Here is a 26,923-nt window from a genome sequence, read left to right on the forward strand (position 1 = left end):
TAACCCAGAAACAATGAGCATTTTCCAACATTTTTATTAACGCAACTTACAGTCAAGCCAAAGAGTGAACTATATTAAGTGATACGTATTCACATTATGTTCTAACGGGGTTTACAGCATCTCGTGTTCTGTAAGCAGAAAAAGTCGACTAAAATTTTTAAAATAATAAAAAGGAAATGTACGCTTACAAACAGGAAGAGGAGGAGAGTAGCCATCGGATTAGGAGCAAAACAAAGCCTCGGATAAGGAATGAACACATCACTTTTGGCATGTTATGGATTTAAAAGGAGAGAGAGACCACTACAGTTCACATGGAGGGTTTGGGCCACCTGGCGGGGCTTTTGGTCAACTTTGGTCACTTTTTTTTTTACATAATGGCTTAGGGAAAAATAAAATAAATAAATTTACGGGCCAGTGAGTAAGATCTTTTGAATGGTGAAAAGTCTTAAAATGTTGACTAGAACAGGAAGTTGAAATCCATAAACTATAGCAAAAGTTATGCAATTTGTTTGAAGTGCAGAGATTTAAAAAATGCATTTCAGACACCTTTCAAGCAATTGTGTATTTTTTTATATGGATATTTTGCGCAATGGCAAAAACTGCAAACATTGAATTGATGTGTTACCGGTAATAAATGTAATGAAAAATTAATGTGCTGAAGCTTTGCTGTATAATTTTGAGCTGAGATGAATTGCTTTCATTGCAAATCAACTTAATACACTTTGATTAATGATTTATTTTTTTAAGTACTATACAATAGGAGACCTTTTTAAACATTGTAGATATTCAGATGATTGTCAGTTGAGCAGGTGTACAGGACTGCTCCTGCATTCAGGAGGTAGATCGCATGGCTATCAGACTTAACTAAGAATCGAGACTAAGAACGTGTGGTTTGTAGTGTTTTAATCATAAGAGTGTGTTTAAGGCCAAATCGTGCCGAGTTAAGACAAAGGTGCAGAGGGGGCAGTGGCTTTGGCTCATACAGCCCTTTAGTGGCAACGCCTGAGTCAACAGTTCAGTCTGGTGTGGCTGTTTTAGATAAAAAAAAAAAAAGACAGCTACATGGGCCCAAAATTAAAAAAAAAAAACAAACAAACAAAACAAATCTAACAAGGTACCAAATGTGTGTTGAAAGATGGTAAGCTTAATCACAAAATTGCAAACACTTTTTTGCAAAACATATTCCCAATTTCCCTCTTATAATTTTTTGGAAATATGCGTATGCACATGATTAAAAAACAAAACAATTTAATTCTCCATGTGCAAAAAAAACGTTTGCTTTGTAAAACTGCATAAATACTTTTTTGGCCACAAATTATGTTGAAGTTTGGCAGCGCAGCCAAGAATGACCCAAACCCTCCACTGAAGAAAAAAAAATAAAATCATTCATTGGACAATATGAAGGATACAAAAGAAAACAAGTGAATGCAGCATATATCAGGCTTATGAGGTACTTCATGAATATATAGATATAATCCACCTTTTAGAAAAGCTCTTCAAAAATCATATTATTCCGTACAAGTCCTATTGATAGCATAAAATACCTCGTCAGTTTTTTTAGTTTTTCTTACCCAAATTCAAAATGGGTAGTAATTATTTGAGTCTGCTTTTGAAAGTGCAAAATAAAAATACTGATCGTTCTTTGCAGCATCTACACGCGGGGTTGCATGGTCTTACAAAACTGGCTTTATTTTATCAATGGTGTGGCAGATCAAACCAGGCGGGAACCAAAGCCAGGGGGAGTGGGAGCTGAGGGACTCACAAGGCACACGGACCACTACAGACATCTGCCACATCTGGACCTCCTACTGTACAATGTTTGGGATAGACACACAACTATTCCCTTTTGTCAACTGTCACAAGCAAAAACAAATATACAAAAAGCGCTGCCAAACTGATTCAAGGTTTCAGAGGTTATTGCAGTTACTGGTTTAGGGGGGTGGTATAAAATTAAGTTAAGGCTATTTTTTGGGCCGGGTAATGAGTAGGAATAAAATTTAAATAAAAATTGATTGACAATAAACTTAAAATGACAAGTAAAAGTGGTTGAACTCTTTGACTTGAATCAAAATTTCTGTATTTTCAAATACAAAAAATTAGTCAAATTATTCAAAATTTCCCACGTGCCACCACAGTTGTAACAAACTTTTGTAACTCATAACTCAATGCAATTTTTACATTTAATCCGTTTTAAATATAGTGGTGATAGTTTGACAAAAAGCCATGAATTTAAAACATGATTACATTCAAAAACAAATTCTGAAATATTTTTCTGTGAATAAAAATGCCAAAACTTTACAATACAACATGCACATTATTGCTGAATGACGATAAATGATGGCACAGATAGCTTTGACCTCAAAATGATTGTGCTAGGAAAATAAATTTAAAAACAAATATATAAAATTTCAATATTTGGTCCCTAAAATGTAACCACAGCGAGCAGATCTACAACAAAGCCTCGTGTATTTTTTGACAAATCAGAAAAGGTGCCTATATTGTAATGTTTTGGTTGATATTGTAGTACATAGCTAGCCGGGCTAAGCTAGCCAGGCTAAGCTAACCGGGCTAAGCTAACCGGGCTAAGCTTGGATAGCACCTGACACTGCACTGAGGTAGCATCATAATATGGACTTAAATGCATCAAATGTTAGTAAAGTTATGAGGCCTTGCAAAAGATATAAATTGGTGAATACGTAAACATAAAAAGCAGGCTAAAAATATGATAGACAAAAGCCCAGAAAGTTTTTTATGAAGACATAATAAAAAATATATATTTTAAACCTGCTTTCAGATTTTCGGGTTGGGTTGCAGCTTTGGCCAAGAAAATAAGAAAAGGAAAGTTGACTAAAACGATTGAAAATGCAAAAAAGGTGACAATGACTGCTTGTAGATTTGACGCCTTAGTTAACAAACGCCATCCAAACGGGGGACGTGTACAGGTTAAGGACAGGGTATAGAAATGTATGCCAGAGACCACACTAGGCTCAAAGTACATTCAGTTTAAAAGACTTAGGAATATAGCATCTACTCAAGCTGTATCTACAGACAGACAGACTACGGTACACGCACAAAAGCTCGGAAAGCATTACATTATTTTGTCCATTTGTGTTGATCAAAATACACTTAGCTAAAAGGGAGGGGGCGGGCCATAAAACAAAACATTTGAATGCGATTTGTTCATATGGAGATATATGGTGATTTAGGCGATCTATTGGTCAGTATTTGTTGTGTTCAGCGTGAGAGACAAACAAATGTAACCAATCAAAGGGAAGTGACAAGTCTAAGGTGCATTATGTAATTTTTCCGGGCAGAAGGTCAGCCACCTGCTTGTCAAACATCTCTTAGAATGATTTAATTATCTTTTTACTGCTCAAAAATACCTGAGCGTGTATTGAAAAGCATGTATTCTTACTGTGAGTGGGAACGCATCTCCACAGATTAGACCCGCTTGTCTTAAAGAGGTTTAGTGCTATAGGATTGTTAAGGTATGTCACTTCCAGCAACTTCAGTCCAACCAGCAACTTCACAGCTGATTTCGAGACCATTATCTTTCAAAAGTCGTATGCTTAACCATAGATTGTATCAAATATGTAAATAAGGTAATAATCTATCATGACATCGGATTACCAGTGTGTATATCTCATTAACTGCCGATCACTGATAACCCCATCATATCCTGGCCCCTTACCTCAACCATGTAACATTTTCTATCCCTTATAACCCTGTTCGCATTAAACAACTGCAATTCCTGTAATGTGAAATGTGTCTCATGTAAATGTCATTTTTTTCAATCAGCTGATTCATCTAGGAACCAAAAGTGACATCACACTTAACCCTATAACATGAAACAATCTAGGCAAACCAACAACATCTCCACGGAAACAAGAAAGTGACGGAGGCTCCACGAGAAGAGTTAAATAGTGGGCGTTTAAAAGCTTCTATAAAAAGGCAATGAACAGTGCTAAAACTTGAATTAGTTTGTGATATCGCCCGCGCCCCTGGTTTGATATGTCAGAGCTGTCCTTCCCCAGTCTGGGCTGAGGTAACAGGGGTAAAGTGGGGAAAGAGAGCACCTCAAAGTTCAGGCTGGTGAGTTCACTTAAAAGTCATATGCACAGTCACTTGGTGGTGTCCAAGTCCCTATAAGCCACGGCAAGACACACCAGTTCAGAATGTGGACAGAAAGTTGGGACTATCAAAGGAAGGCAATGGAATCAATGTATTAGCCAAAAACTCTTAAAGAAGACATATTGTGCTTTCTCACTTACAACGAACAAAATGCATCAACAACTTCTAATACTTATACGATACTTTGTTTTGGCTGTCTTGTTGCTTAAAGAGTAAAGAGATAACTACACCAAAAGTAACTACACAACATTCTTATAGGTCTGTGGCAAAAATGGCTGTGGATGAGTTTGTAGTAAATTTGAATTGTAGAATTATTTTCCTCAAATTTTGTAATCAGCTGCTCTGGATTTTAAACAATTGGTATCAACATTGGCGAAAAAAAACCCCCAAACATATCTGTAAATCTTTAGTTTTGAATTGGAAGTCAATGAACACAATTCTAAAGTTCACGAGTACTCAAGCCTCAAATATGAAATTACTCAAAAGTTTCATTCACACATAGATCACAGAAAATTGCCGGGTACAAAAGGCTCAGCAGTGACCCCCGTTCACACACGCGGGAGTCATAGAACAATGCTAGATCTTTGCGCTCTGACTTAAGCAAAGACATCAACGTGGTAACCAATAAAACCAAGCAACGATACTGGCAATTTTCTAGCTTTATTCACACATAAGCCTTCCCTGCACATTTCAATCTAGCTGTGAAGGTGCCAGATCAAAAATGCAGGGAAATCAGTTCTGACTTTGTTCACGCATGACCCCATTCTGGCAAAAGGCAGGTACATTCTCAGGTCAGGCTGCATGTGTGAATGGGGCTTAACATGTATGAATGAATAAAAGTACAACTCTGAAGGGGAAAAATGCAAAATATGTCTCCTTTAAAATAAAAATCTTATTTGAATAATTGATGCCACATTGAACTGGCTGACCACCACACTCTGAACATGTCTACTGACTCCACCGTGGCTAACTCAACAGCTCCTCAACACACTTTTAAATGCAACCTACTCAGTTTGCATCAGCTGCCCAGTCTGTTCTCCTTTAGTGCAATATTGTCAAATGTTTATGTAAAGAGGAAATGCATGGTCTGATCCACAGCTCGGAAAAAGGTGCTGGCAAATGTCATAGAAAAGTGCCCAACGCAGTGGCGGTATTTACAAACACGCTCTACCTGCACATTCACGACTAATCGGGGCTAAAGAGCTAAAGTTCCCTAAGCAAAGTGTGGGCCTTTCTAAAAAGAGGGAGGTCATCTTATGGAACACACAGGGGGCAGCACATGAAGACGGCAGCTCAGACTCCGACATAGGACTGCTCAATTATAGAAAATATTTTAAAAAGTACAATAATCATATGATAACCATTTTTGACTTAGTGTGTCAATTATTGTCAGCAAGTATTAGTAAATGTTTTGCAATTCAGTTCTCTAGATTAGCCAAGTGGCTGTGAGACAGAATGAATATTTACAGACTTGATTGTAGAAATTAGATTTTTTTTTTATCCAGTTGGGGCAATAGTAGTAATAACTAAATAAGAAACAGATACAATTTAAAAATGAATAAAATTAAACTTGTTTTTTTCACTTGTATATCCAAATGTTTGTTTTTTTTATCAGAAACTTGGGAATCATTAAAACTAAATGTTCTAAGCATTTCCCACACTTAAACCACACTTCAGTACTGAAACTACAGTCTAATGGCTGCCTTTAGTCATATATGGCTGAGTCTTGATAAAACACCCCAGTCTGTTCCATTAGATGTGCAAAAAAGCATTTGCAGTAAAAATGGATAAATATTAGATACAAAATATTCATACGAGATGTTTTTAGTGTGCAGGTGAAACATGGTCTTTTCACTGGTGCATAGAATCAAAGGGGCTGTGATAAGGACAAAAACACTATTTGGTCAAACAGCTCAAGGCTTCAGATCCAAACAGAACTCCTCTTAAACACGCGATGAGCAGTGGCGCCTGGTCAGGAGGGATAATTATGCCGAAATGGCCCGTAGTGTGATGTTACCATTACACTAGAACAGGTAACAAGAGGTAGGTCCTACAGCCATTTCCACACAATTACCCCAGTCTCCAGCACCTGGCCCATCTGCTCCTACAGAACACAATGCTCTGCCTCTAAAAGTGCATCCAGTCTGCCACACCAGCACCTCAACCAAGGGGAGCCACACTCACAGCATGGCAGTACACATCAAGTGTGTTTTCAGAATGCCCAGGACACAGTCAATCGGACATGAGGGAGGAAAAGCATGAAGCATAGTCACAGGGAACGCTGTATAGATCAGTGACGGGGCAGTTCTACTGAGAACTTGTAGCACCAAGAATCGACTTATTGTGCTTCCGTTTTATTACTAACAAAGAGCGTAATCTTGTTTGGCTAGGAAAGACTGTTACAAAAGATGAAGCCATAAAAATCTACTATACAAATGACCACATTCATCTTTCACACCACAGGGAATCTGCAAAGCACAGGACATTAAAACGCAAGAGGCTATTTAAAAAAAAAAAAAAAAAAAGGGAGGAAAAACAAACCCTGAAAGACTAGAGCCAACATGAGGCGCAATCAAACAGACACACGTTCAATCTCTTTGTTACAAACGATGCATAGATCGAGTATGTAGACTTCAGCTCCATTCAAAGACTACATCAACATTCACCGGCTTAGCTTAGGATTCATACTGACACTACATGTACATGAAGACTTCACACACAGACATTCTCTCTCCTCATGTCACTCCACATGGCACCACTGAGGCTAGGACACAGTATGTGTCAGAGCCTCTGATGCTCTGCTGATGTTGTGGTGTTACATAGTACAGATATTAGATATGGAGTCTATCATATGTGCACACAGCTCCTGCATGTCACTGTGCACTGTATTAACGTGAACCTTTGCTTTGAAAGGCACAAAACCCGTTTTGTGAGCGAATGTCAGTTTACAGAAATATCCATGTACATGTAGCCAGACCTTTAACGTCATATTAGGAAATGTCTGATTTTATTACTCAAGACTGTCAAAGTCTTTCAAGGCAAGAGAAGATTTGCATTTCAAATGTGTAGACAAATAAGAGTGCAGCCTTGGGCTACTTGTGGGCCAGGTTTTTGTACAAATCTAGAATATTTTTCAGCAGCCTTTACTGAAAAGCTTATTTAAAATATACATTATTACCAACAGTACTACATCTACGAGTATAAAGACTCAAAAAAGTCATTTGCATAAAACAAAAACTCGTGTGCTGCAACTGGGGAATTATTCATCACTTAAAACTCAAACTTAGCCTCACCAACAAACACACATTTGAACAACTGACACAGTTGAACAACTATACAGCTGATAGGACCCCCAAAAAGAGAAACGTTACATCATAGAAATTAAATTAGGAAACAAGTGTTGTCATAAATGCCTAAAATGTGTCTGCTACATGCATAATTGTAACAAACAGACAGACTAGAGTGTGGACTTGTACATGATTAAGAACATGGCTCAGACTACATGAGGAGGAGGAGCTGTAGCCCCTGCTCTAGAGCCCTCACAGATTTGGCATGAGAATACTGGGGCCGCTCACGTGGCCTTAGGGTTCAGAGGGTTAGAGGGGACATAGACACAAACAAAGGGTGTGGAATGGCACTTCAGCACACAGTGCCCAAATGCATATACAAGTACTCTTGTCCTGACAGTCAGTGCACTCGTCTTTGATTGGCTGATAAATTAAGTTGTAACATCACAGACAAACCTTAGGCAATGAACCCTCCCCAATTGTAAGAGCACCAAGACGCTTCAAATGGAACACAAACAGTAGCTGAACAACAGTTTCAGCTCCAAATAGGCCCAGCTACTTTTGACACTAAAAGATAGATTGTTAGGTTGGACACATTTCCCTCAGAGCAGTGATGCTAACGCATGTTCAAGTGAAAGTAAAAGGTTTGTGTTGCTGTTGGTCTCTTGTTCATTCTTCACACAGGTGATATGAGACCCAGGGCCTCAGGCAAAGTACATGGTACGCAGGGTGTCCTGGTGAATCTGCACAGCCTTCGCCAGGGCCTGGTGGTCTCTGCCGTTGCTCTGACCCGATGTGTGGCTGCCCTCCGCACTGCAACACAAACACCGGTCAACCACTGGACCAATCCAACTCTTTAGGTTCTATCTGTATAACTGTTGCATGCAAACAGAAATTTTTGAAAGCAATTATTCAGGCTTTGATTGGAACATATAACAATAATATTTAAACAGCATGTGCAGTCAGAAATAGTATTAGATTTGAGAGAAACTTGATCAGAACAATTGCACAGATTGCACAGAGCTCAATGTTTGTGGTGAATCTGACCTGTCGTGCTCTTTGTCCACCAGGTGGTAGCGTGCTCTGAAAGCCACCAGGTGTGCGTAGTAGGCGGGGGCTGGTATAGACACGGAGCGTGTGCAGCGGACATAAGTGTGGCACAACTGGTAGGTGAGCACCTGCAGCTCGTCTGAGGAGAAGTGGTTGTCGTCCCACAACACGTGGTAGTGAGACGGCCGACTGGTGCCCTGCACACAAGATCAACACCATGTACAAGGAGCAGAGTAATTCCTGTGTGTAGTCAGGCACATGCCACGTTCACACTGCTGTAGGGAAGCACCTCTAAGAACAGTGTATCCACTTGCCTGTATGCCAGCATGACTGCACAAGTAGAAGTCAAACTCAGATGGGTGAGTTATTTTGGTGTCCACTGTCGTGCCTGCGGGGATGTTGCCACTTTTCCCAACCTGTTGATATGACATTTTATAGTGCAAGTTTAGGACAAAGACACATATACTAAGTTTTGTGTGTGTGTGTGTGTGTGTGACTGACCCGCTCATTCCTGTCTGTGCAGAACAGCCTGGTGTGGTGTCTTTTCTGTACTACCACAAAGGTGATCCCAGGCTGGTAGTCCTTCTCCAGTTTGATGCAGGCCTCGCGGATGGCCAGCAGCTCATGTTGAAGAACCTGAAGGAGTGGTTTCATCAATGACCATATAGTCACAAACAACCCAAATGCACAGTCCAAGTGTTTTCAAAGGCCAAGGTGCTACCTGGTTGAATTGGCCCTCTGAGATGCCGTCGCGGTAGAAGATGATTCTGGTGGGCTTGAAGCGAGTGGACTTGTAGAACTGGATGAGCAGCTCTCGAACCATAGCAGCCAGGTCCTGGATTATCTCCTGACGATGCTGCTGCACTCGCACTGTGGCGCAGTAACGGCTGGGGTGAGCATCCATGCTCCCGACCACCTGAGAGCACAGAACCACAAGACCACAAGTCAACAATCCACAGCTCTACGTAACAGGCATATCCACAAAAACAGCAATGAGTGAAAAAGACTTTGTAAACATGCATATTACCGCTGCGATGGAAGGCTTTTTGCCGTCTCCTGCAGGGGGGTGGGTCACATCTGCTCCCAGGAAAATGACGGGCTGCTGAAACACCAAAGGCCTGGAATAAAGTAAAGGGGTACAATATAACATCTCAGAACTTACTTACATTAATCATTTGTAATACAAATAGATGCTCGTGGGACCCACCTGCCCTGAGGCAGCAGGATGTTGTTGACTCCTCCCAGCTTGACGTTGATCTTCAGACAGAGGTTGGAGAGGGTCTGAGGGGTGGTCTTCTGAACATTCTTCACCTGGACACACTGTGTGGCCATTCCCAGCACTGTGTCGCCTACACGCTTCACCTCGGCTGAAGAAAGCAGTCAGTATACACATGTAATCAGCCGCTAATGATCCCAGGTGCTAGGTGGGTCTCTTACCATAAACTGGAGTCTTCCCTGGCAGGATGACCACCACCAGCTGCAGCCCCTGGTAGGTGTATTTGAGGTGTCTGAACATGGGCTCCACACTGTCTGCTCCCTGGGCATATTTACAAAAGCATGGCTGACCCTGAATAGGCATGCCAGCATCTCTCGAGATTTTTCTTAGTTGGTCTGTGAAAGCCCTGAAAAACAAAACAAAAAATTGTTCTTACATTAAAGTAAAAACACAAACTGTATTTATTTTCCCATTACACCAGCTAACTACAACCAAAACACTCAGCATATTCACTTGCCCCGGTACATGAATGTGACTGCACATATTATGTCTTGTGTAAAATAATGCACAGGATTTTTCTTTTAGTTTAACATTTGAGAGACTGAAAGGCAAAAATGTCAACTGCTATAGCTTTTGGAACCATTTAAAATGTCAATTTTGACCTTTACTCATACACTTAAATATAAACTGAACACTCAAATGTCCAAAATTCTGTGCTGCCCTGCTGAACAGAATAGGATATAGTGGAATGGGTCAGGACTCACTTGAGCAGCAGCTCGGTGCACTGTCTTTGTGGAGCAAAGCAGGCAATGGCCCACACTTTGATTTCAATACCCGTGTGGAACTGCTTGTTCCTCATGTCCCACACTCCCTGGATGGGAGTGGCTATAGCCTTGTTCTGCAAGTGAAAAGCCTTGTTAGTAGGTACCAAACAAAAAGGGCTAAAAAGAGCTAAAGCCAGGGGATAGACCTACCCTTCCTCCATACAGAATGGACGGAGCCTGAAGGACACGCCCATTCACTTCTGTCATTTCATCCCTCACCATCACTCCAAACTCACGGACGTACGGGTCTGTGTTGAAGTTAGCACTCCTCATCTTCAAAAGGGAGGAAATCAGAGAAAGGGTTATCGTCTTGTTTTTTTTTTTTAAATAACTGAACCATGTAATCTTGATGTTTCTTTAGATAATCAAATGGTTACCAGTTTACTGATCTCGTCCTGCCGGTCGGGCGCAGAACGGGCAGTAGCGCGTATCATAGTGGAAGTTTGATTGTCAGTCAACTTTTTAATGCAACGTTGTCCTGCCACAATGTTACACACCTAAGAGGTTCAATAAAATATGAACCATCATTTCCATGTGAGGAGAATAAGAGTAAAGGCGAGGTAGTACCTCCAGAGGTAAGTAGGTGTGCTTCTGCTCCTGTCCCACTTGAAGACACGGGAGGTGGGGGTACCTCAGGATCAGCTTGTACTTGTCTTTAAAGTACTGTGCCACTGTGCATTCAATAGTTTGACCATTCTCCTGCTGTAAAGGAAACCTAGAGAACAAGACTCTTGTTAGTATTCATCTGCAGCTGGATCTGCTGATCTTGTCCAAATGTGACAGTCTCACGTTTGGTGGCTGGCTGGTCGCCGGGTCACATTGCACACTCTGTACTTCCTCTTCATCTGCCCACAGTGAGTGATCTCCACTTTCAAACCTGAGAAATGCATATTATTTGAATACAACACTATAACACGACGATCAAAGTGGCAGTGTTCTGACCTTTGATTTCTTTTGTAAACTTGACTCTCTGAGAGTCTGTCAGAGGCTTCTGTTGTTCTTCGATACTTTTGAAATCTAGGACCTCACACATGAACTCGATCACAGGTTGAGCTTTGTAGAAAGCTGTGGCCGAAACTGTTCAACAAACAGAGAGGTGAGATACAAATATATTACTGCAAATTACACACCCAGAAACCTGACACCAACCATCAATATTCAGCATCATTTTCCACAAAGAAGGCCTGACAGACTGGTGGAACCCAAACCACACCTCCCTGCCCCCACCCAGGGGATTAGAGCAGCTCTCTGAGGGTGTGAAGAAGGAGCGCCCCACTGGAGTGTACCTACAACAGACAGCACATGTAAACCACATAAACCACCATTTTACTAATGTTTGGATGGATGATTTTCACAGAGTGGATGAATGAAGTTTGAATGAAGTCCCACAGAAGCCACTGTATAATACGTACCTCATGGAGGGCAGGTGCCTCATGACCACGTCTAGGGCTTGGATGGTCTCAAAGGGGACACTGGGCAGTCTGCCGGACAGAGCCTCGTGCAGGGCCTGCAGACTCACACAGGACATCCACTTGATGGACACTTTGAAGCTGCGGTCTTTACCTTCTCCAGGAATGGTCACCTCCAGCTCCACCTGGGCACAGGGTACATGTGTACAAGCCTGTTCTATTCAAACTGGACATCTTATAAGCCATCTGTACATACTTTGTCTCTGCCGATGGGAAGGGGCATAGCCGTGTATAGATTCTTCCTCCCATCGTAAACTGGCTTTCGATCACCAAAGATCTGGGTCTTAAAGTGCTGGACCATGTGCTCCACGATTTCACTGTAAGCAAACACAGACAGTAGTTAAATGGTAATCGGGGGAAAAGAAAGCATGAACATGGATCCAGCTCTTACCGGTTCACCCTCCTGGGGCATTTCTCAGGCTTTATGTCGATGTCATAATGGTATACCTCCACTTTGGGGATCTCCATCTCAAAGAAGTTGGCCTGAAGTTTGATTGTCCGGCCCATGGTACCAAAGTCTGGCCGAAGCGGGGGCTTGAACACATACTCTGGTAGAGGAGGGGAGGGGGGCTCTGAAGGACAAAAATGAGGTCCTTCAAAAATGAGGTCCTATACCCGCCTAATAAGTTATCCCTCATTATTCATAACATATTTCACTGACAAACAGGAGCACATGGGTTAGTGGAAAGAAAATGCAACTAGTAACTACATTTGTATTAGAACTACTCTGTCTGCATATACAGCAATGATCCAGAACAATCAAGGCCATTTAGATTTCTTGGTTGGACAAAGTCAGAAATCTTTGTTATGGCTATTTTAAATGACACTTGTGTCCATCGTCTAATTGGATTGTTCAGTGAAACTGTGTTGTTTTAAATCAATTAATTAAATGAATACATTTCCCCACTGTGAGACAAAGGTTTATATTATTATGAAAAATCCTCTTCTTACGGCCTTGTTGAGTGAGTTTGGGTTGTTAATTTTACGTGCCCCACAAGCTCAACAAATTACAGAATTAAAAGAAGTAGCATTTGAATAAAGATTTTAAATAAATATTAATGTTTTGTTTTTTATAAGCTTACCAGAGCTCAAAGACCCAGAGGACCGTGGCCCCTCCAGCATCTCAGCAGCTACAAAAGAAAATCAGCACTTTCAGCAGAACTTTTAAAAATGGGTGCAGAGTTTGCAGAGCAACTTATCAGCCTTATGCACAAAAAGGTGCAACATTTTCATCCCCCCTTATCATTCAGAACAGAGAAGCCCTGGACAAGGTGTTAATCTGACACAGAAGACACCCTCTTTCCTGACATGGCCTATGCCTCAGGATGTTCAAACAGGAGAGAGATCTCATTATGAACTTAGTAAATATCTAATCTACACTAAACATGAAAATGTGATGGTGGTCTTGTGTGGAAAAGGGCACTTCTGCAACTAAACTAGTTTACTAAACTATGGCCAACATCAGAAGTATCACACATTCTAGTGATGTTTGTGTATATCTATGTGGGTCTATTATTGATGGGATTCAGGAAATAGGGTAAACAACCCCCACCCATAGTTTGAAAACAAGAACAAGCTGGACTAAACACTGGCATAACAAAATCTCACTTTTTCTATTAGTGATACAAGGACAACAAAGTAACTACTCTCTTCAAAAAGCTGCTTAAATATAAAATACAGACCATGATAGTGATATTTAAACTCCACAATGTGTATGAAAGGAAATTATTAATGTAAAAAGTATTTGTGCCACCACAGTCTGACCGAAATCTATGGGAAACAATGAACAACATTTAGGTTGCATGGCAAATTAAAGTTACAACACCAGCTAAAAGTGTTTAATTAGAGCCCTCAAGAAAATACACAGCAAGTTAATTATCCAAGTTTGCATCCAACAGCTTACAGACAAGCGCAATAGGTGTAATGTTTGCGATGAATGAAAACTTACAAAGATTTTACAGTGAAGTCGCCAGGTTTAGTGGTCTCAAACAAGCCCGCGAGAGCACACTAGCTCCATGCTAACTGTGCTAACAACAGCTTGTTTTGTTGCACGCTGGCTTAACGTTAGCTCGTCTCCGCTAAATCCTCCACAAACAGCGGAGAAACCTGCCGTGAAAATGCACTTTCCGCAAACGAAGGGCTTAAGGTGGCGTATTAATCGATAATATGCCTAGAACGACGCAATAGCAGCCAAACAGAATGAGAAAAACGGCTTAACTAGTGTGCTCATTTTATTAGCATTCTCTGTTGCTAATGCTAACCCCGAGCCGCTCCACTTACCTCCAGCGGTGGGGTACATTTTGTCGACTTTTAGCCCGTTTCGTGGACGTAGAGTTACTCCGAGTTACGGTCCAGCTCAGACTAAACTCATGCGTGGCCCAAAGCTTTGAGAAGGTGTCTGGACAAATAGAGATGTTAGTTATCCGAAAGGTAAATGTTGCGAGGCGCTCATCCTCAGCACGGCCCCATCCCCCCGACACACAACAGAACAGGGCAGGCAGAGAGAGCCCGAGCCGCCGATAAGAGCACTACCGCCCCGCACTTCCGCTGCCGTTAAGACGAGACACTACAGGCAAAAAAAAAAAAAAAAAAACTAGGGGCAAAAAAAAAAAAAAAAAAAAAAAAACTACAGGAAAAAAAAAAAAAAACCACAAAAAAAACTACAGGCAAAAAAAAAATGAAAAAAAAAAACTACAGGCAAAAATAAAACAAAAAACTACAGGCAAAAACAAAACAACTGAAAAAAAACTGCAGGCAAAAATAAAACAAAAACAGAAAAAACTACAGGCAAAAACTAAAAAAAAACTACAGGTAAAAAACTGAAAAAACTACAGGAAAAACAAAACAAAAAACAGAAAAAAAACAACAGGCAAAAATATAACAAAAAAATGAGAAAAACTACAGGCCAAAAAAAAAAAAAAAAAAAAAAACTACAGGCAAAATCATTTATCATCATCTCTTAGCATACAAACAGAATTGTCCATTTTGCACCTTTTAATATATTCTTCAGTTAACTTGCAGCCATGGAGTTTATTGCTAGTTTTCAGATGACATTATATAGGCCAATAATATTTCATACAGATGGGAGGCAGCTAAAACAAATAGTCTTCAGCTGAAGTTTTTTGTTGTTAAATTGTGACTTCTTGGGTTTAGTGACTAATAGAAATGATCAGGTTCAATATGTGGGAATTTACATAGGCTATTGGACATTTCATTGCAAAACACAATGTAATCAACTGGAAATCTGACTCTTGGCCCATCTCATTATAGGATAAGAAAAGCACCAATATGGGACATTGTAACTCCAAATGCATTTTCCCATAGGGATATAAAGATCACCCCTATATAGCACCTACATACACCAAATTTTACAATTAGGTAATTAAGAAGAATCTGATGAACCAAACCAAAGTATCTGTTAATATCTAAGTCCAAGCCTAATTTATTAAAGTTTTAACTCCAAAAAAGTATAAAAAGTACTCTCAAACACTAAATAAAATTAGGATTTAATATGACAACAAAAATAAGCAAGCAATTTAAACCTGGCTCTTTTCATGTTTTAAGTGGCCCAAAAATGGTCAATCACGACTGTTTTTACACATAAAATGTATTATGAAAAGTAAAGTAAAAGTAAAAGTAGTAAAGTATAGTACTTATTGTAAGTATAAATTTTCGGTACAGATTTTTTATTATTGTTTGAGATCTGCTAAAATGATAGAGAGGTTTATCTTTATAACACATTCATAATTTGAGTAAACAAAACTATACTAAGAAAATCAGCACAAATCTTAACCAAGGCACTACATTTGAAGCTTTATTAAATCTCAAAAACTGTGCAAAATATTTTTTTTCCCAAGTTAATTTAAACAGATACTTTAATACTTTTACTTAAGGTGATTTTTTTTTTTTCTAGTTTTGCTCCAGTATCTGTACTTTTACTTCAGTAACAAAATCGAGTTCTTCTTCCACCACAGCTTTTTTTTTATATGAAAACATCACATGATGAAAAACCTGTAATACGTGCATTTTTTTCTTTTGTGAGTACAAGTTTCAAATTGAAGGTTGTTTTTTTTCTATTTACCTTCTGTGTCTCACCTTAAGAGGACTATAGCACTGTAGACTGTATTCCTGCAAATCACTGACTGCATATGGAACTAGGTGGTATTTAGCTTTGAACCTGTTCGCAACATCTCTGTATTTTATGATCTTAATGTCTCTGTAGCTACATTGTCCCTTCAAATATAGACTAAACTGAACTAGCAGTACCCTGCACTTCCACTATCGTCTACTATATCCTCAGCGGTTTAAATATACAAATATCCCATTAGTTGCCTATGAAACAATTAAAGGTTCTATATTACACAAACTTGACTCTTTTGAGCTTTTAGTCATGTCATAATGTTGTTACCTTCTCAAAAACATAAGCCCACTTGGCGTTGTATTTTGTTTCATTCACACATGTTTGATTTATTAGTCTGTCTACATTACCTTTGTACTTTTTGTTCAGTAGAGATTGGCAATATCAGGGCTGAAATTATATTAAAGATTCTAGGGAAGTTGTATGGATTATATAAACACAATGCAGCACTTCCTGTATTACCACATGACATCACAATGTGATTTTCTCTTTGAGAGAAGAACTCCATCCAATAAAAAACGTGATATAGGCCCTTTAAAGTAAAGTTATGTAGGCTAAATCCCAACTATCTATCAGCTAATGAATTCATGGAGTCAGCAACATGAAGAATTGTTGTGGCTTATCCAAAAAAAACAACAAAAAAAACTGTTTGTGGCATCCATTATCATTTGAACCCTCTCAGTTTTACTTTGAAGCTCCAATGAGCAGTCCATAGAGAGACAACAAACATTTCAACACATATTATCTGATTTACCGTCCTCAAATTCCTCCTGTTGACTCTTTACCCTCTTTAAGGCCTCAGTAAGGCAAGGCAAGTTTATTTGTACAGCACAATTCATACACAAAGTAATTCAAAGTGCTTTACAGAATAAGAAGGACATTAAAATCACACAAATAAAAACATAAATAATCATCATAAAATTAACATTAAAAGAGAAGACTGCAGAATACAAACCTTTCAGTCACATGCACAGCTAAACAGAACCATTTTGAGCCTGTATTTAAACATTATAAACAGTAGAGGCCTGGTTGCAGGTTTTAGTTTCATAAAATTGAAACGCTGATTCCCCGTGTTTAGTCCTGACTCTTTCTGTGAGCTGAACAATATGACTTCAGTCTTGTCTGAGTTTAGCTGAAGAAAGTTGTTTTGCATCCACACACTGATCTGTTGGATATAGAGTCAGAGTGAATCCACTGGTCCATATTCACCTGCTGCAGTGAGACATAGATCTGAGTGTCATCTGCATCGTTGTGGTAGGACACATTATTGCTGCGTATTAACTGACCTAACGGCAGCATGTAGAGGTTGAACTACCCCTGGGGCACCCCACAGGTCAGGGACATTTTATCTGAGACACATTTTCCAATTTAAGACATTTTCGATTCCCATCTCAGATAATTAACCTTGAACATGTTGAGAACACTTGGGTGATCCAACTGGATGAATCCCTGTACAGTTAACAAAGGTGTGGACTTGCAAGTTGTGACTCAGTTGTGAGTCACTATTTAAAGACTTGGGACTCGTACTTGGATTTGAAGGCCCATGATTCGAGGCTTGACTTGACTAGTAAAAAAAAAATCATGTAAGAGTTTACATCGACATGCCACAATAGCCCAGAGCCTGTAAAGGTGTATGTGCTCTGGATGTGGGCTCTGGTCTCCAGGCACATTGACACGTATAAAAAGGCAGGCCCAGAGATAATTACAGTGGGTCTATGCCTACAAATAGGTGAAGTAAGCGTTCCATGTAGTCTATACTGTCATTAGACATAAGCACAATGATAAGCACTTGGCTCGTCCCCTCCTCATTGCTACAGATCATACAGAACACTCGCTCGGACCTGCTTAAAGGGACTGACCCCCTATGCCCTGCGCTGTATATGGGCTTTATGTGCTCACAAGACAGTCACAGTCATTGAAAATTGTACATTATCGTTGAAAATGCTAATATGAAAATGTGACTTTTGTTTTTGACACACTGAATCCCCCCTCCCTTTGCTCTCCTCGTCACTCCCCCTTCAGAGCACTCTCACAATCAATATGCAGTCCTCCTAATGAAACTAATGAAACTTTGTCTAGTTGCTGTGTATAGTTTTGTATCATGCTTTTGTATATTTATGAAGACTTGATGTGTGGGAGCATGGGTGATGTAGGCTTGTGGGTGGAGCATTGCACAATACAGATAACTGTAAGGAGGGTTCGAATAGAGCCCAGTTTGCTAAAATACTCAAACAGGCATGTTTTTGATGAGGGAACAACATCATAACATGGCAAAAAGGTAAAAAACAAACAAAAAAACAACAACAAAAAAAACCAAAAACTATTTTGTGTAAACCGCCTTCTTTAAAACATCATACATAGGACAGTCCTGTTCCAGTGTACATCCTGAACTATTTAGCAGTAATATATCCAATAATATTACACTGAATACATATGACCCAGGCATATCATATACAATTTTGGATATATTTCTTTAACATTTTCTTGGTTTCTGGAAGTGAACAGTCTCTGCACAGTCAAGGTTTTGGGGAGTGTGTTCCACAGCACTATCACAGTTCTTTTCCGTCCATTAAATTAATTAGTGGAAAATGTTGGAAATGATCTTAAAACCATGCTGATCACTCTAGGGCAGTAGCTGTGCAAACAGGCCCAGTGACGTATGTGAATACTTATTCTAAAGTATAAGTTTTAAGTTTTTAAGTTTTAAAGCCCCCAGGGAATCGGTGCATTGTTGACTTGTTGGTCACATCACTACTGAACATTTCACACAAATGAACCTGCTTTATGTCATATTTTTTAGGTGAATCCATTCCCAAATTCTCCATTTAAATGAATGGGATTCCCACTTAACCAAAAGTGTCACCATGAGGAAAGAGCAATTTAGTCACACAGCAAAAGTGGGAGGGGCGGAATAAGGTCAATACACATTTTTAGAATCAGAATCAGAATCAGAAGACTTTTATTGCCATAGTCTGTGAACACAGTTCACAAACTAGGAACTTAATACGGTGAAAAAGTGCAACATAAACACACTTTTAGAAAAACAAAATAAGGCTACAGGTGAATCTGTCCTCCATAGTAAACCAGGCCTCTTATACCTGACACTCACACTGGTCCTACACGGGTAGAGCTGAGCGAGGCCAGCTGCCCTGTTCTGGATAAGTTGTAGCTTTGCAAGATCCTTTTACAGAGCAAGAGTCTAAATGTAAAAGGACCAGAGAGTGAATAGCCAAAGGGAAAAAAAATTAGCACATCGTATATGTTAGAGATGTCTATACTCATTTCTGCAATCGAGTTTTTAATACTATCACTCCATGACAAAATAAAGTCCATTTTAACACCCAGTAGTTTGGCCTCTTTCACTTGCTGAGTGTCAGCAGCTTGTATGGGGAGATTAAGGTTCTACATAGACTTCAAAGCACTTTTACACCCCAAAACCATACAGTTAGTTTTTAACACATTCATTTTTAACTTATTTTTATTATCCCAATTATGAATCACACGTACTTCATGTTGAAGAATGCTGTTTAAATGATGAGTGTGACATAATCAGCATACGTACTATATGGACCATATTTAAAACATGAGATATCTCATTGATAAATAAAGGATGGGTCCCAGACAGCTGCCCTGTGGTGTGCCACATGACAGCCTTTGTATAGTTGAATGGTAATTTTTAAATAGGACAGATTAGTCTTGTTTCCACTGGTTTACTTTGAAGCGGATCAATATGGGCCACAAGAGTCTCCACTGTCTAAAGTGAACTGTGCTGCCCCGTCAGAGGGGTCTGAAGTGGACCCTGGAGAGTTCTAGCTCCCAGAGGGGACCAGTATGGTACAGATCTCTTTAGATAAGGCGTAGGTACACAAGAAAGTAGATGATTGGGCAAGAGAAAGCGCAGACTCAAAATGGCAAAAAGCAGATATAATCACAAAACAATTATATCTCACCAAGCGCTGACTTATATATCGTTTTTCCGGAAATATTATATTTCCTGTGCGTAACTAACATGAGCCAAACCCAATGCATTACTTAAAGAGAGAGTAAAGTGCAACGTAGAGGTGCAGAGAAATGAAATAAATGCAGGAAAAGCTGACGATAAACCATAGTCTTGTATTTATTCAGACACGTCTCACAGTGCCACAAAGTAAAAGTCTTTTTATTCAAATTTGATTTTGATTTAATTTATTAAGAAAACTTCTGTAATGTTTGGGTAACGTCAGTGTCTCACTGAGCAGAGCCCTGCCCTTGGATCTGGAGCTGTGCTCAGGGGCATGGAAACACAACTCGGCTTGAGGAAGCTGCACCAAACAGACCCACTCCAAGGCGGCCCCAAGTGAAGCATGCCAGTGGAAAAGAGTTTATTGTTGTCGATCCGCAAGATAACTCTTCATTAAACATACTGATAATGTGCTTCCTGAAAGGTCTTTGACTTGGACTTGAGGCCAAAACCTTGAAAGCCAAAGCCTTCTCCATCCACAAGTGAAATTAGCCTCACAAAATAATTTATAAATTTTCTCAAATGCAATATTTTGTCCTTTTTTGGGAATTTCTTCATTCTACGTTTTCTGTTTCAAACTCCCTCTCAGACTCCTTTCTTCCGGCAACTGCCTGCACTCAGGCCTCTCGTGGTCCAAACCTGGAACTTTCATGTTGTGAGTCAAGTGCTACTGCACTGCGCCACCGTGCAGCACCAGGATGTAAATGATTGACCACAAAATTAATGCCTTCAGCGAGAAGATGTAAATAATAATGGAAATAAAGAAGAAACAGAAATGTCTCCAAAATGTTGACTGGCAGTGTATAATGAATTATCTGGAAATAAAGACGAGGACTGAGACGATCATGCAGTTCAAGACATGTCCACTGGGAAGCGCTATCCACCAGCGAATGAGTGGTAAAGGCCCCATGACTCTCCCTAAGCCTATATATATATATATATATATATATATATATATATATATATATATATATATATATATATATATATATATATATATATATATATATATATATATATATATATATATATATATATATATATATATATATATATATATATATATAAAACGCTGTCATTTTGTGACATCAAAACTTTAAATCAACCCATTACGTTTATTACGCATATCATCAGCGTCATAAAAAAAAAACAAAAAACATTGTGTACACTACGGAGCTTTGGGCCTTTTTTTTATTTTCATAATTGTTACGGAACTGTACTCGGCCTTGTGTCATGTGGTTATTCGACTGCATAAGCTCATAAAGCGCGTAAATAAAAGCCATACGTGCATCAGTAACTGGGAGCGCGTGGGAGGCCTTCTCTAAACCGCTCCCCGTGAATCCGCGCGCATATAAACGTGCACACATAAAAATGCACGTGCACATGCGGCAGGCGCGCGGTAATGGGCCACACTGATTGATCGTATAAAAACAATAAAGCCTCCTTCGTCCGGGCGCCCCTCGTGCAGAGCTGGGGGAGCGAACTGGGTGTAGCTCTCCGTCTGTACGCGCCTTGGCCAATGGAACCAGGTCCTCCCCGCAGTGCGTAAGAGCGCAGTTTAGGATTTAACCAAGTCTTTGCTGAGGGGCTGGCTGCAGTCTTCAGTGGAGCGCGCGGCCTGAGAGCGTATGATAATGGTCCTCTAAGTCTACAGCTAACTGGACACACTTTTATCGTGTTGTAAGTATCGAACTACTCAACATTTTTAAGCGCAACCGAATTATGACTGGAGTATTCGACCGGAGGAGTGTCAAAGATTTCCAGAGCTCGTTCCACATCTCCAACATGCACCATCCGTCTCAGGAATCCCCCACTTTACCGGAGTCGACAGCCACGGACTCAGGGTACTACAGCCCGGGGCCCGCCGCCTCCACGGGCTCCGCGCACGGCTACTGCTCCCCTAGCCCCACATCGTACGGGAAGCCGCTCAACACGTATCAGTACCAGTACCAGAGCGTCAACGGAGCGGCCGGGAACTACGCGGCCAAATCCTACTCCGACTACGGCGCGTACACGGCAGCAGCTTACCCACAGTACGGAACTTACAGCCGACTACCGGGGCAAGCCAGTCCGCAAGGTACGACCCGCTACATTCGTTTTGCGCTTTACAAACTGTATTCTCTTTTGCACATCCGAGGTTTTTTATTCCTATTAAAATGGCTTAACTTTTTCACACAGCCTAATTTAGATTGTTTGGTGTGCTTTTCTCAGCAGACAAAGACTTGGCCGAGCCGGAGGTGCGTATGGTGAACGGTAAACCCAAGAAAGTGCGGAAGCCCCGGACCATCTACTCGAGTTTCCAGCTCGCCGCGCTGCAGAGGCGCTTCCAGAACACGCAGTACCTGGCGCTGCCGGAGCGAGCCGAGCTGGCGGCGTCCCTGGGCCTCACGCAGACACAGGTAAGACTCTTCTACACTTTAGGATCTGCATTATAGTCTTATGAATAAATTTAAGATTTTATGTCTGGATCTGCAAAATTTGTTAAAAACAAAGCCTCTACATTTTGCAATTATTGTCCATTGTAGGCTAATATTGAAAACACATTAAAAAAAAGAAGCCTGGTGAAAATATCAACAAAAGTATTACAATTGAAATTCAAAGGTTATGTTTGTCGTTTACGCGTTTTAAATGTTATGTTACGTCACCTTGGAGGAGAAATTGGCTATTGTGTATAAATAGTCAATGGTCTCATTTACGTTATTACAGTTAGCAAATGTATGTCAAAGTACCCAGAAGAACCTTTTTGTTTACACAGATTGTATAGTACAATTGTATTATGGCGCTGTCTTTAAACATCCACGTGCCCCTCTTTACGTGCGTAATTACATTTTACGCACAGCTCTCCATAAATCCTCACTCGTTAACGAAGCTTTCTCTTTTTTTCAGGTGAAAATCTGGTTTCAGAACAGACGCTCCAAATTGAAGAAGATCATGAAAAACGGCGAGCTGCCCCCGGAACACAGCCCGAGCTCCAGCGACCCCATGGCGTGTAACTCCCCGCAGTCCCCGGTCGTGTGGGACTCCCAAAACGCGAGCAGGACGCACGGTTTGCCTCCTCAGAGCCTCAGCAGCAGCACCCCGTCTCACTTTTTGGAAAACTCGGTATCATGGTACAGCTCAGCGGCCTCTACCTCCGTGCCCTCGCATCTGCAAAGCCCCGACTACTTACCGCACTCCCTGGCGCTGGGAGCAGGGACGTTATACTGAACACAGACTGCGCACCTCCCGTGGACTCTTTCACATTTCAGAGGAATATGCAATGTATGTGATGGTCATAGGAGCAAACGTGTCAAATGTGTAAATGTGTGCATGTAATTTATTGCATTTTGGAAGACTATTAAACGTTTACGTGGACAATGAGCAGTGAGCGGTCCTGTGCTGTTATTTAAGCCGCAGACAAAGCGCTTGCCTCGGGTGACAGCGCCGTAAATCACCGCGGCTCACTGGGACATGACAAGATTGTATTTAGCACCTGTTTGCGCTGACAGCGTAAGCAGCGCGCGAAGGTGTGCGCGCGGGAGGGGATGGTATGGAATTTAACCATTAGAGCCACAGATATCATAACATTATTTGACCAATTTGAAAATAGCCCATGGAAATTAAATCTCCTTCTTATATTGTTGGGAGAAGATTGGTTTTGACTCATAAAAACTGTTGTGTAAAGAGCACGAAATATTCAATACAATTTGGTCCAGTCCCATGCATGTAGAATCGTGGGTGGGACAAACATTTTGTAGAATAATCTATACTAAAATTGCCAGATAAAATCCACAATTTTTAGGTGAAAAAAGGAAAATTTTGAGAACTTTTCCACAAAATCCATTCAACCCAAACACGATTCTCCCAATACATTTAAACAGGGCCTACTGTTATGGCAACTATGGCAACCACAATGTAACAATGAAGAAAATGGTTTGTGGTGTCTAGGCCTAGCTTATAGACAAACAATAAAATAAAAACAATAATACAAATAAATTAATACGAACACTCATACTACTAAATACTACTACTACTACTACTACTACTACTACTACTACTACTACTACTACTACTACTACTACTACTAACGATAATAATAATAATAATAATAATCTCGGGGGGGCTGGGGAGATGTTCTTGATTCCTGTACAACGTTGTAAAAAAATGGTGGCATTTTTCTCATATCCTCGTGTTGTGGCCCGGTGTAAGCAGAGAGCAGGCTGCAGCAGGCGGCTTTGTGTCCCCTACAATTACGCGCTTTGAATGGCAGCGAGGAGGCGAGGGGGGCGGCCCTGGAGCTGAGACAATCCGCATTCCTGTGGGGGCTGAGCGGCTCCAGAGCTCCGCCACTCCCGGCCGCAGCCCACCTTCCGGGAAAGAGAAAAAAAGAGAGAGAGAAAAAAACGATTCTAGGGTGTTATTAGCAGGCTGTAATACTAGCGCTGCTGCTGCTAAACCGCTAAACAAACCGGTCTGGAGGGAGCCGAATACGCGCCTGAAATGCATTTTTTGTTTTGTTTTTATGTTTTGTTTTGTCTCAGTACTTTTTAAATATATTGTTTATCTGCACCAATCTAGGCCTATAAACTACTGAAAAGGAGGCAAAAAGGACTAGGATTGAGCCTAAACTAAACCAAATCAACCATGTGCGTTGACTTAGAAATTCAGACTAAACTGGGACTAAACCTGGTCTAGAACAGGCCCATACCAAGTTTAACCACGTACAAATTATGTAAAGGTCCTATATTACACAAAATGGACAATTGTGAGCTTTATGCCATGATATAATTTTGTTATCTCCTCAAAAACATACCTGGAGTTGTGCTTTGTTTCATTCACACATGTTTGTGTAACACTTTTTTATTAGTCTGTCTATATCTCCTAATCTCATAATGCTCTGTTCCACCTTGTGATGTCATGAAGTGGTAGTTTTCAAGTTAACATCTACTTTTCCCCTTTTGTTTATTAGAGATGGGAAATCCCAGTGCTGAATTGATCCAAATGATTCTAGTGAAGGTTTATGGAGTTTAAAAACAAAGTGGAGCACTTCCTGTCTTTCTACATGACATCACAAGGTGGAACAGGATATTTTCTGTTTGAGAGAAGACCTCAGCCTAAATCTGCAGCGTGTGTTTAACATGGTTCATTCAACATGTGTGAATGAAACAAAACACAACCCCAAGTGTGTTTTTGATGAGGAAACAACATCATAACATATATCTGAAAATAGTGCTATATGGGTCCTTTGAGACCCTGGGTGAGCACCAAATCATACAACATTTTAAATTAAACCAAGAAACTAAATCTATATCTGCACCAACCAGGCCTATAGGATATTGAACCGAATGTTTGTCCACTGATCTGAAGGCTGATGGTTTGAATCTCGCTCTCAACATAAACATCATTTGTAGAGCGATCAGGTCCACTGGGCCACAGGTTAGTGGTGCGATTCCAGCTCCCACAGTCATTGTGTACTTGAGTAAGACACTTAACCCACCTTGCCCCCAGTATCTGTGTACACTGGTGTATGAATGTGTGCGTGAATGGGTGACAGGTTCCTTAATGCAAAGCACTTTGAGGGTCCTGAAGGTGAAAAACTGCTATTTAAAAATATAACCATTTAACATTAAAATATGACCAAGTACCGTTAACCAAAACCAGGCAAAATGAGAGGTCTTAACCAGGACTAAACCAAGCCTAAACTAATCCAACAAGGATAAATATCAGACATCAAAATTTGGACTAAACTGGCTCTAAACCTTGCTGAGAACATGACCTTACCAAGTATTAATACCTAGAACTAACATATGCACCAGAACCCAAATAGAACTAAACCAGGCCTTAACAAGTTATTAACCATGTGCCTCAAATGACACAACATTCTAAGTTAAACAAAGAAACTAAGCCTGTTTTAAATGTATAACTATAACTAGGCTGACTTCAAGACAAAACAAACACATGCAAAATTGTCTTAAACAGTGCCAGAATAACAAGACCAGGGCAATGTGGTTTATCTATGCGCAATTACGCACGAACTAAAACCGAGATTAACTGAGGATTTATCTTGGCCTTAGACAAAACCTCCGGCTATTCAACTCAGCAGCACCTCACACCTGAAATCTGACCTGTATTGACCAATAAGGCCTCACGTGTTCCATCTGACCTGAAATCTTTAGTAACCCACACTCCAGACTCGCTTTCCCCCGCAGCCAGGCGAACAGCTTGTTGTCATTTTCGGCCTAATTCTAAATGTGGGCCAAACGGGAGCCATAATTAGCCACAGTGCGCGGCAAGGTCCTCAATACAAATCTATGGACGTGAAGCATCCAGGGCACGGAGCCACGGGAGCGCGCACGGGGGGCACAAGAGAACGCGTGATGAGACGTCACGCCCTTTACGCGCGCACAGTCCCACGCTGTTTATTTGTTGCAATAGGACAAATCTGGTTTCTGTTATTTTACTGTAATGGTGAAAAACCATAGCCACCATTTGCACTACGTGATTTGATCTTAAGTGTAGGCCTATGATACCACTTATTTTGGGTTAACCGCCAAAGCACAGCCATAGTTTTGGAGTGTATATATTTATTTGAATCATACTGATACTGATTCTAGGTGGACCGAGTTCATTTATGAAGCCAGTTCTGACCACGAACCTTCAATATCAACCGAGGAGGTGTCAAATGCACTGAACAAACATGGACACCAAAAGTACCCTAACCTTATTGTGTTGGTTTGTGTTGTTATTTAGTCCTGCTAATCAAACATAACGTACGTCTCACGCTCGTCACTTAAATGAACCCCGTGAAGCGTATGTCCGTGTCCTTTGA

The 26,923-nt window shown here is 40.5% G+C and overlaps 2 protein-coding genes across 3 annotated transcripts; one reads left to right on the forward strand and one right to left on the reverse strand.

Moving 5' to 3' along the window:
• Positions 1-16: 16 nt before the first annotated feature.
• ago2 (argonaute RISC catalytic component 2) lies at positions 17-14,472 on the reverse strand. Its single transcript, XM_033975091.2, has 20 exons — positions 14,258-14,472; positions 13,060-13,107; positions 12,369-12,549; positions 12,174-12,294; positions 11,921-12,102; positions 11,658-11,794; positions 11,451-11,585; positions 11,298-11,385; positions 11,076-11,223; positions 10,886-11,005; positions 10,659-10,781; positions 10,449-10,582; positions 9,906-10,090; positions 9,676-9,835; positions 9,496-9,586; positions 9,190-9,384; positions 8,970-9,104; positions 8,783-8,884; positions 8,466-8,665; positions 17-8,231 (listed from the first exon to the last, which is right to left on the reverse strand). The coding sequence occupies exons 1-20, from the start codon at positions 14,274-14,276 to the stop codon at positions 8,123-8,125; spliced, it is 2,613 nt and encodes an 870-aa protein (XP_033830982.1). The 5' UTR covers positions 14,277-14,472; the 3' UTR covers positions 17-8,122.
• A 7,210-nt stretch (positions 14,473-21,682) lies between these two features.
• dlx5a (distal-less homeobox 5a) lies at positions 21,683-23,475 on the forward strand. Of its 2 annotated transcripts, none has more exons than XM_033975737.2 (3): positions 21,683-22,192; positions 22,327-22,514; positions 23,002-23,475. In XM_033975737.2, the coding sequence occupies exons 1-3, from the start codon at positions 21,838-21,840 to the stop codon at positions 23,320-23,322; spliced, it is 864 nt and encodes a 287-aa protein (XP_033831628.1). In that variant the 5' UTR covers positions 21,683-21,837; the 3' UTR covers positions 23,323-23,475. The 2 variants fall into 2 exon arrangements, with proteins under 2 accessions (XP_033831628.1, XP_055081520.1); XM_055225545.1 differs by having other exon boundaries at positions 22,330-22,514.
• Positions 23,476-26,923: the final 3,448 nt, after the last annotated feature.

The sequence above is a fragment of the Periophthalmus magnuspinnatus genome, chromosome 11, assembly GCF_009829125.3.
Source record: "Periophthalmus magnuspinnatus isolate fPerMag1 chromosome 11, fPerMag1.2.pri, whole genome shotgun sequence".
NCBI classification, from domain to species: Eukaryota; Metazoa; Chordata; class Actinopteri; order Gobiiformes; family Gobiidae; genus Periophthalmus; species Periophthalmus magnuspinnatus.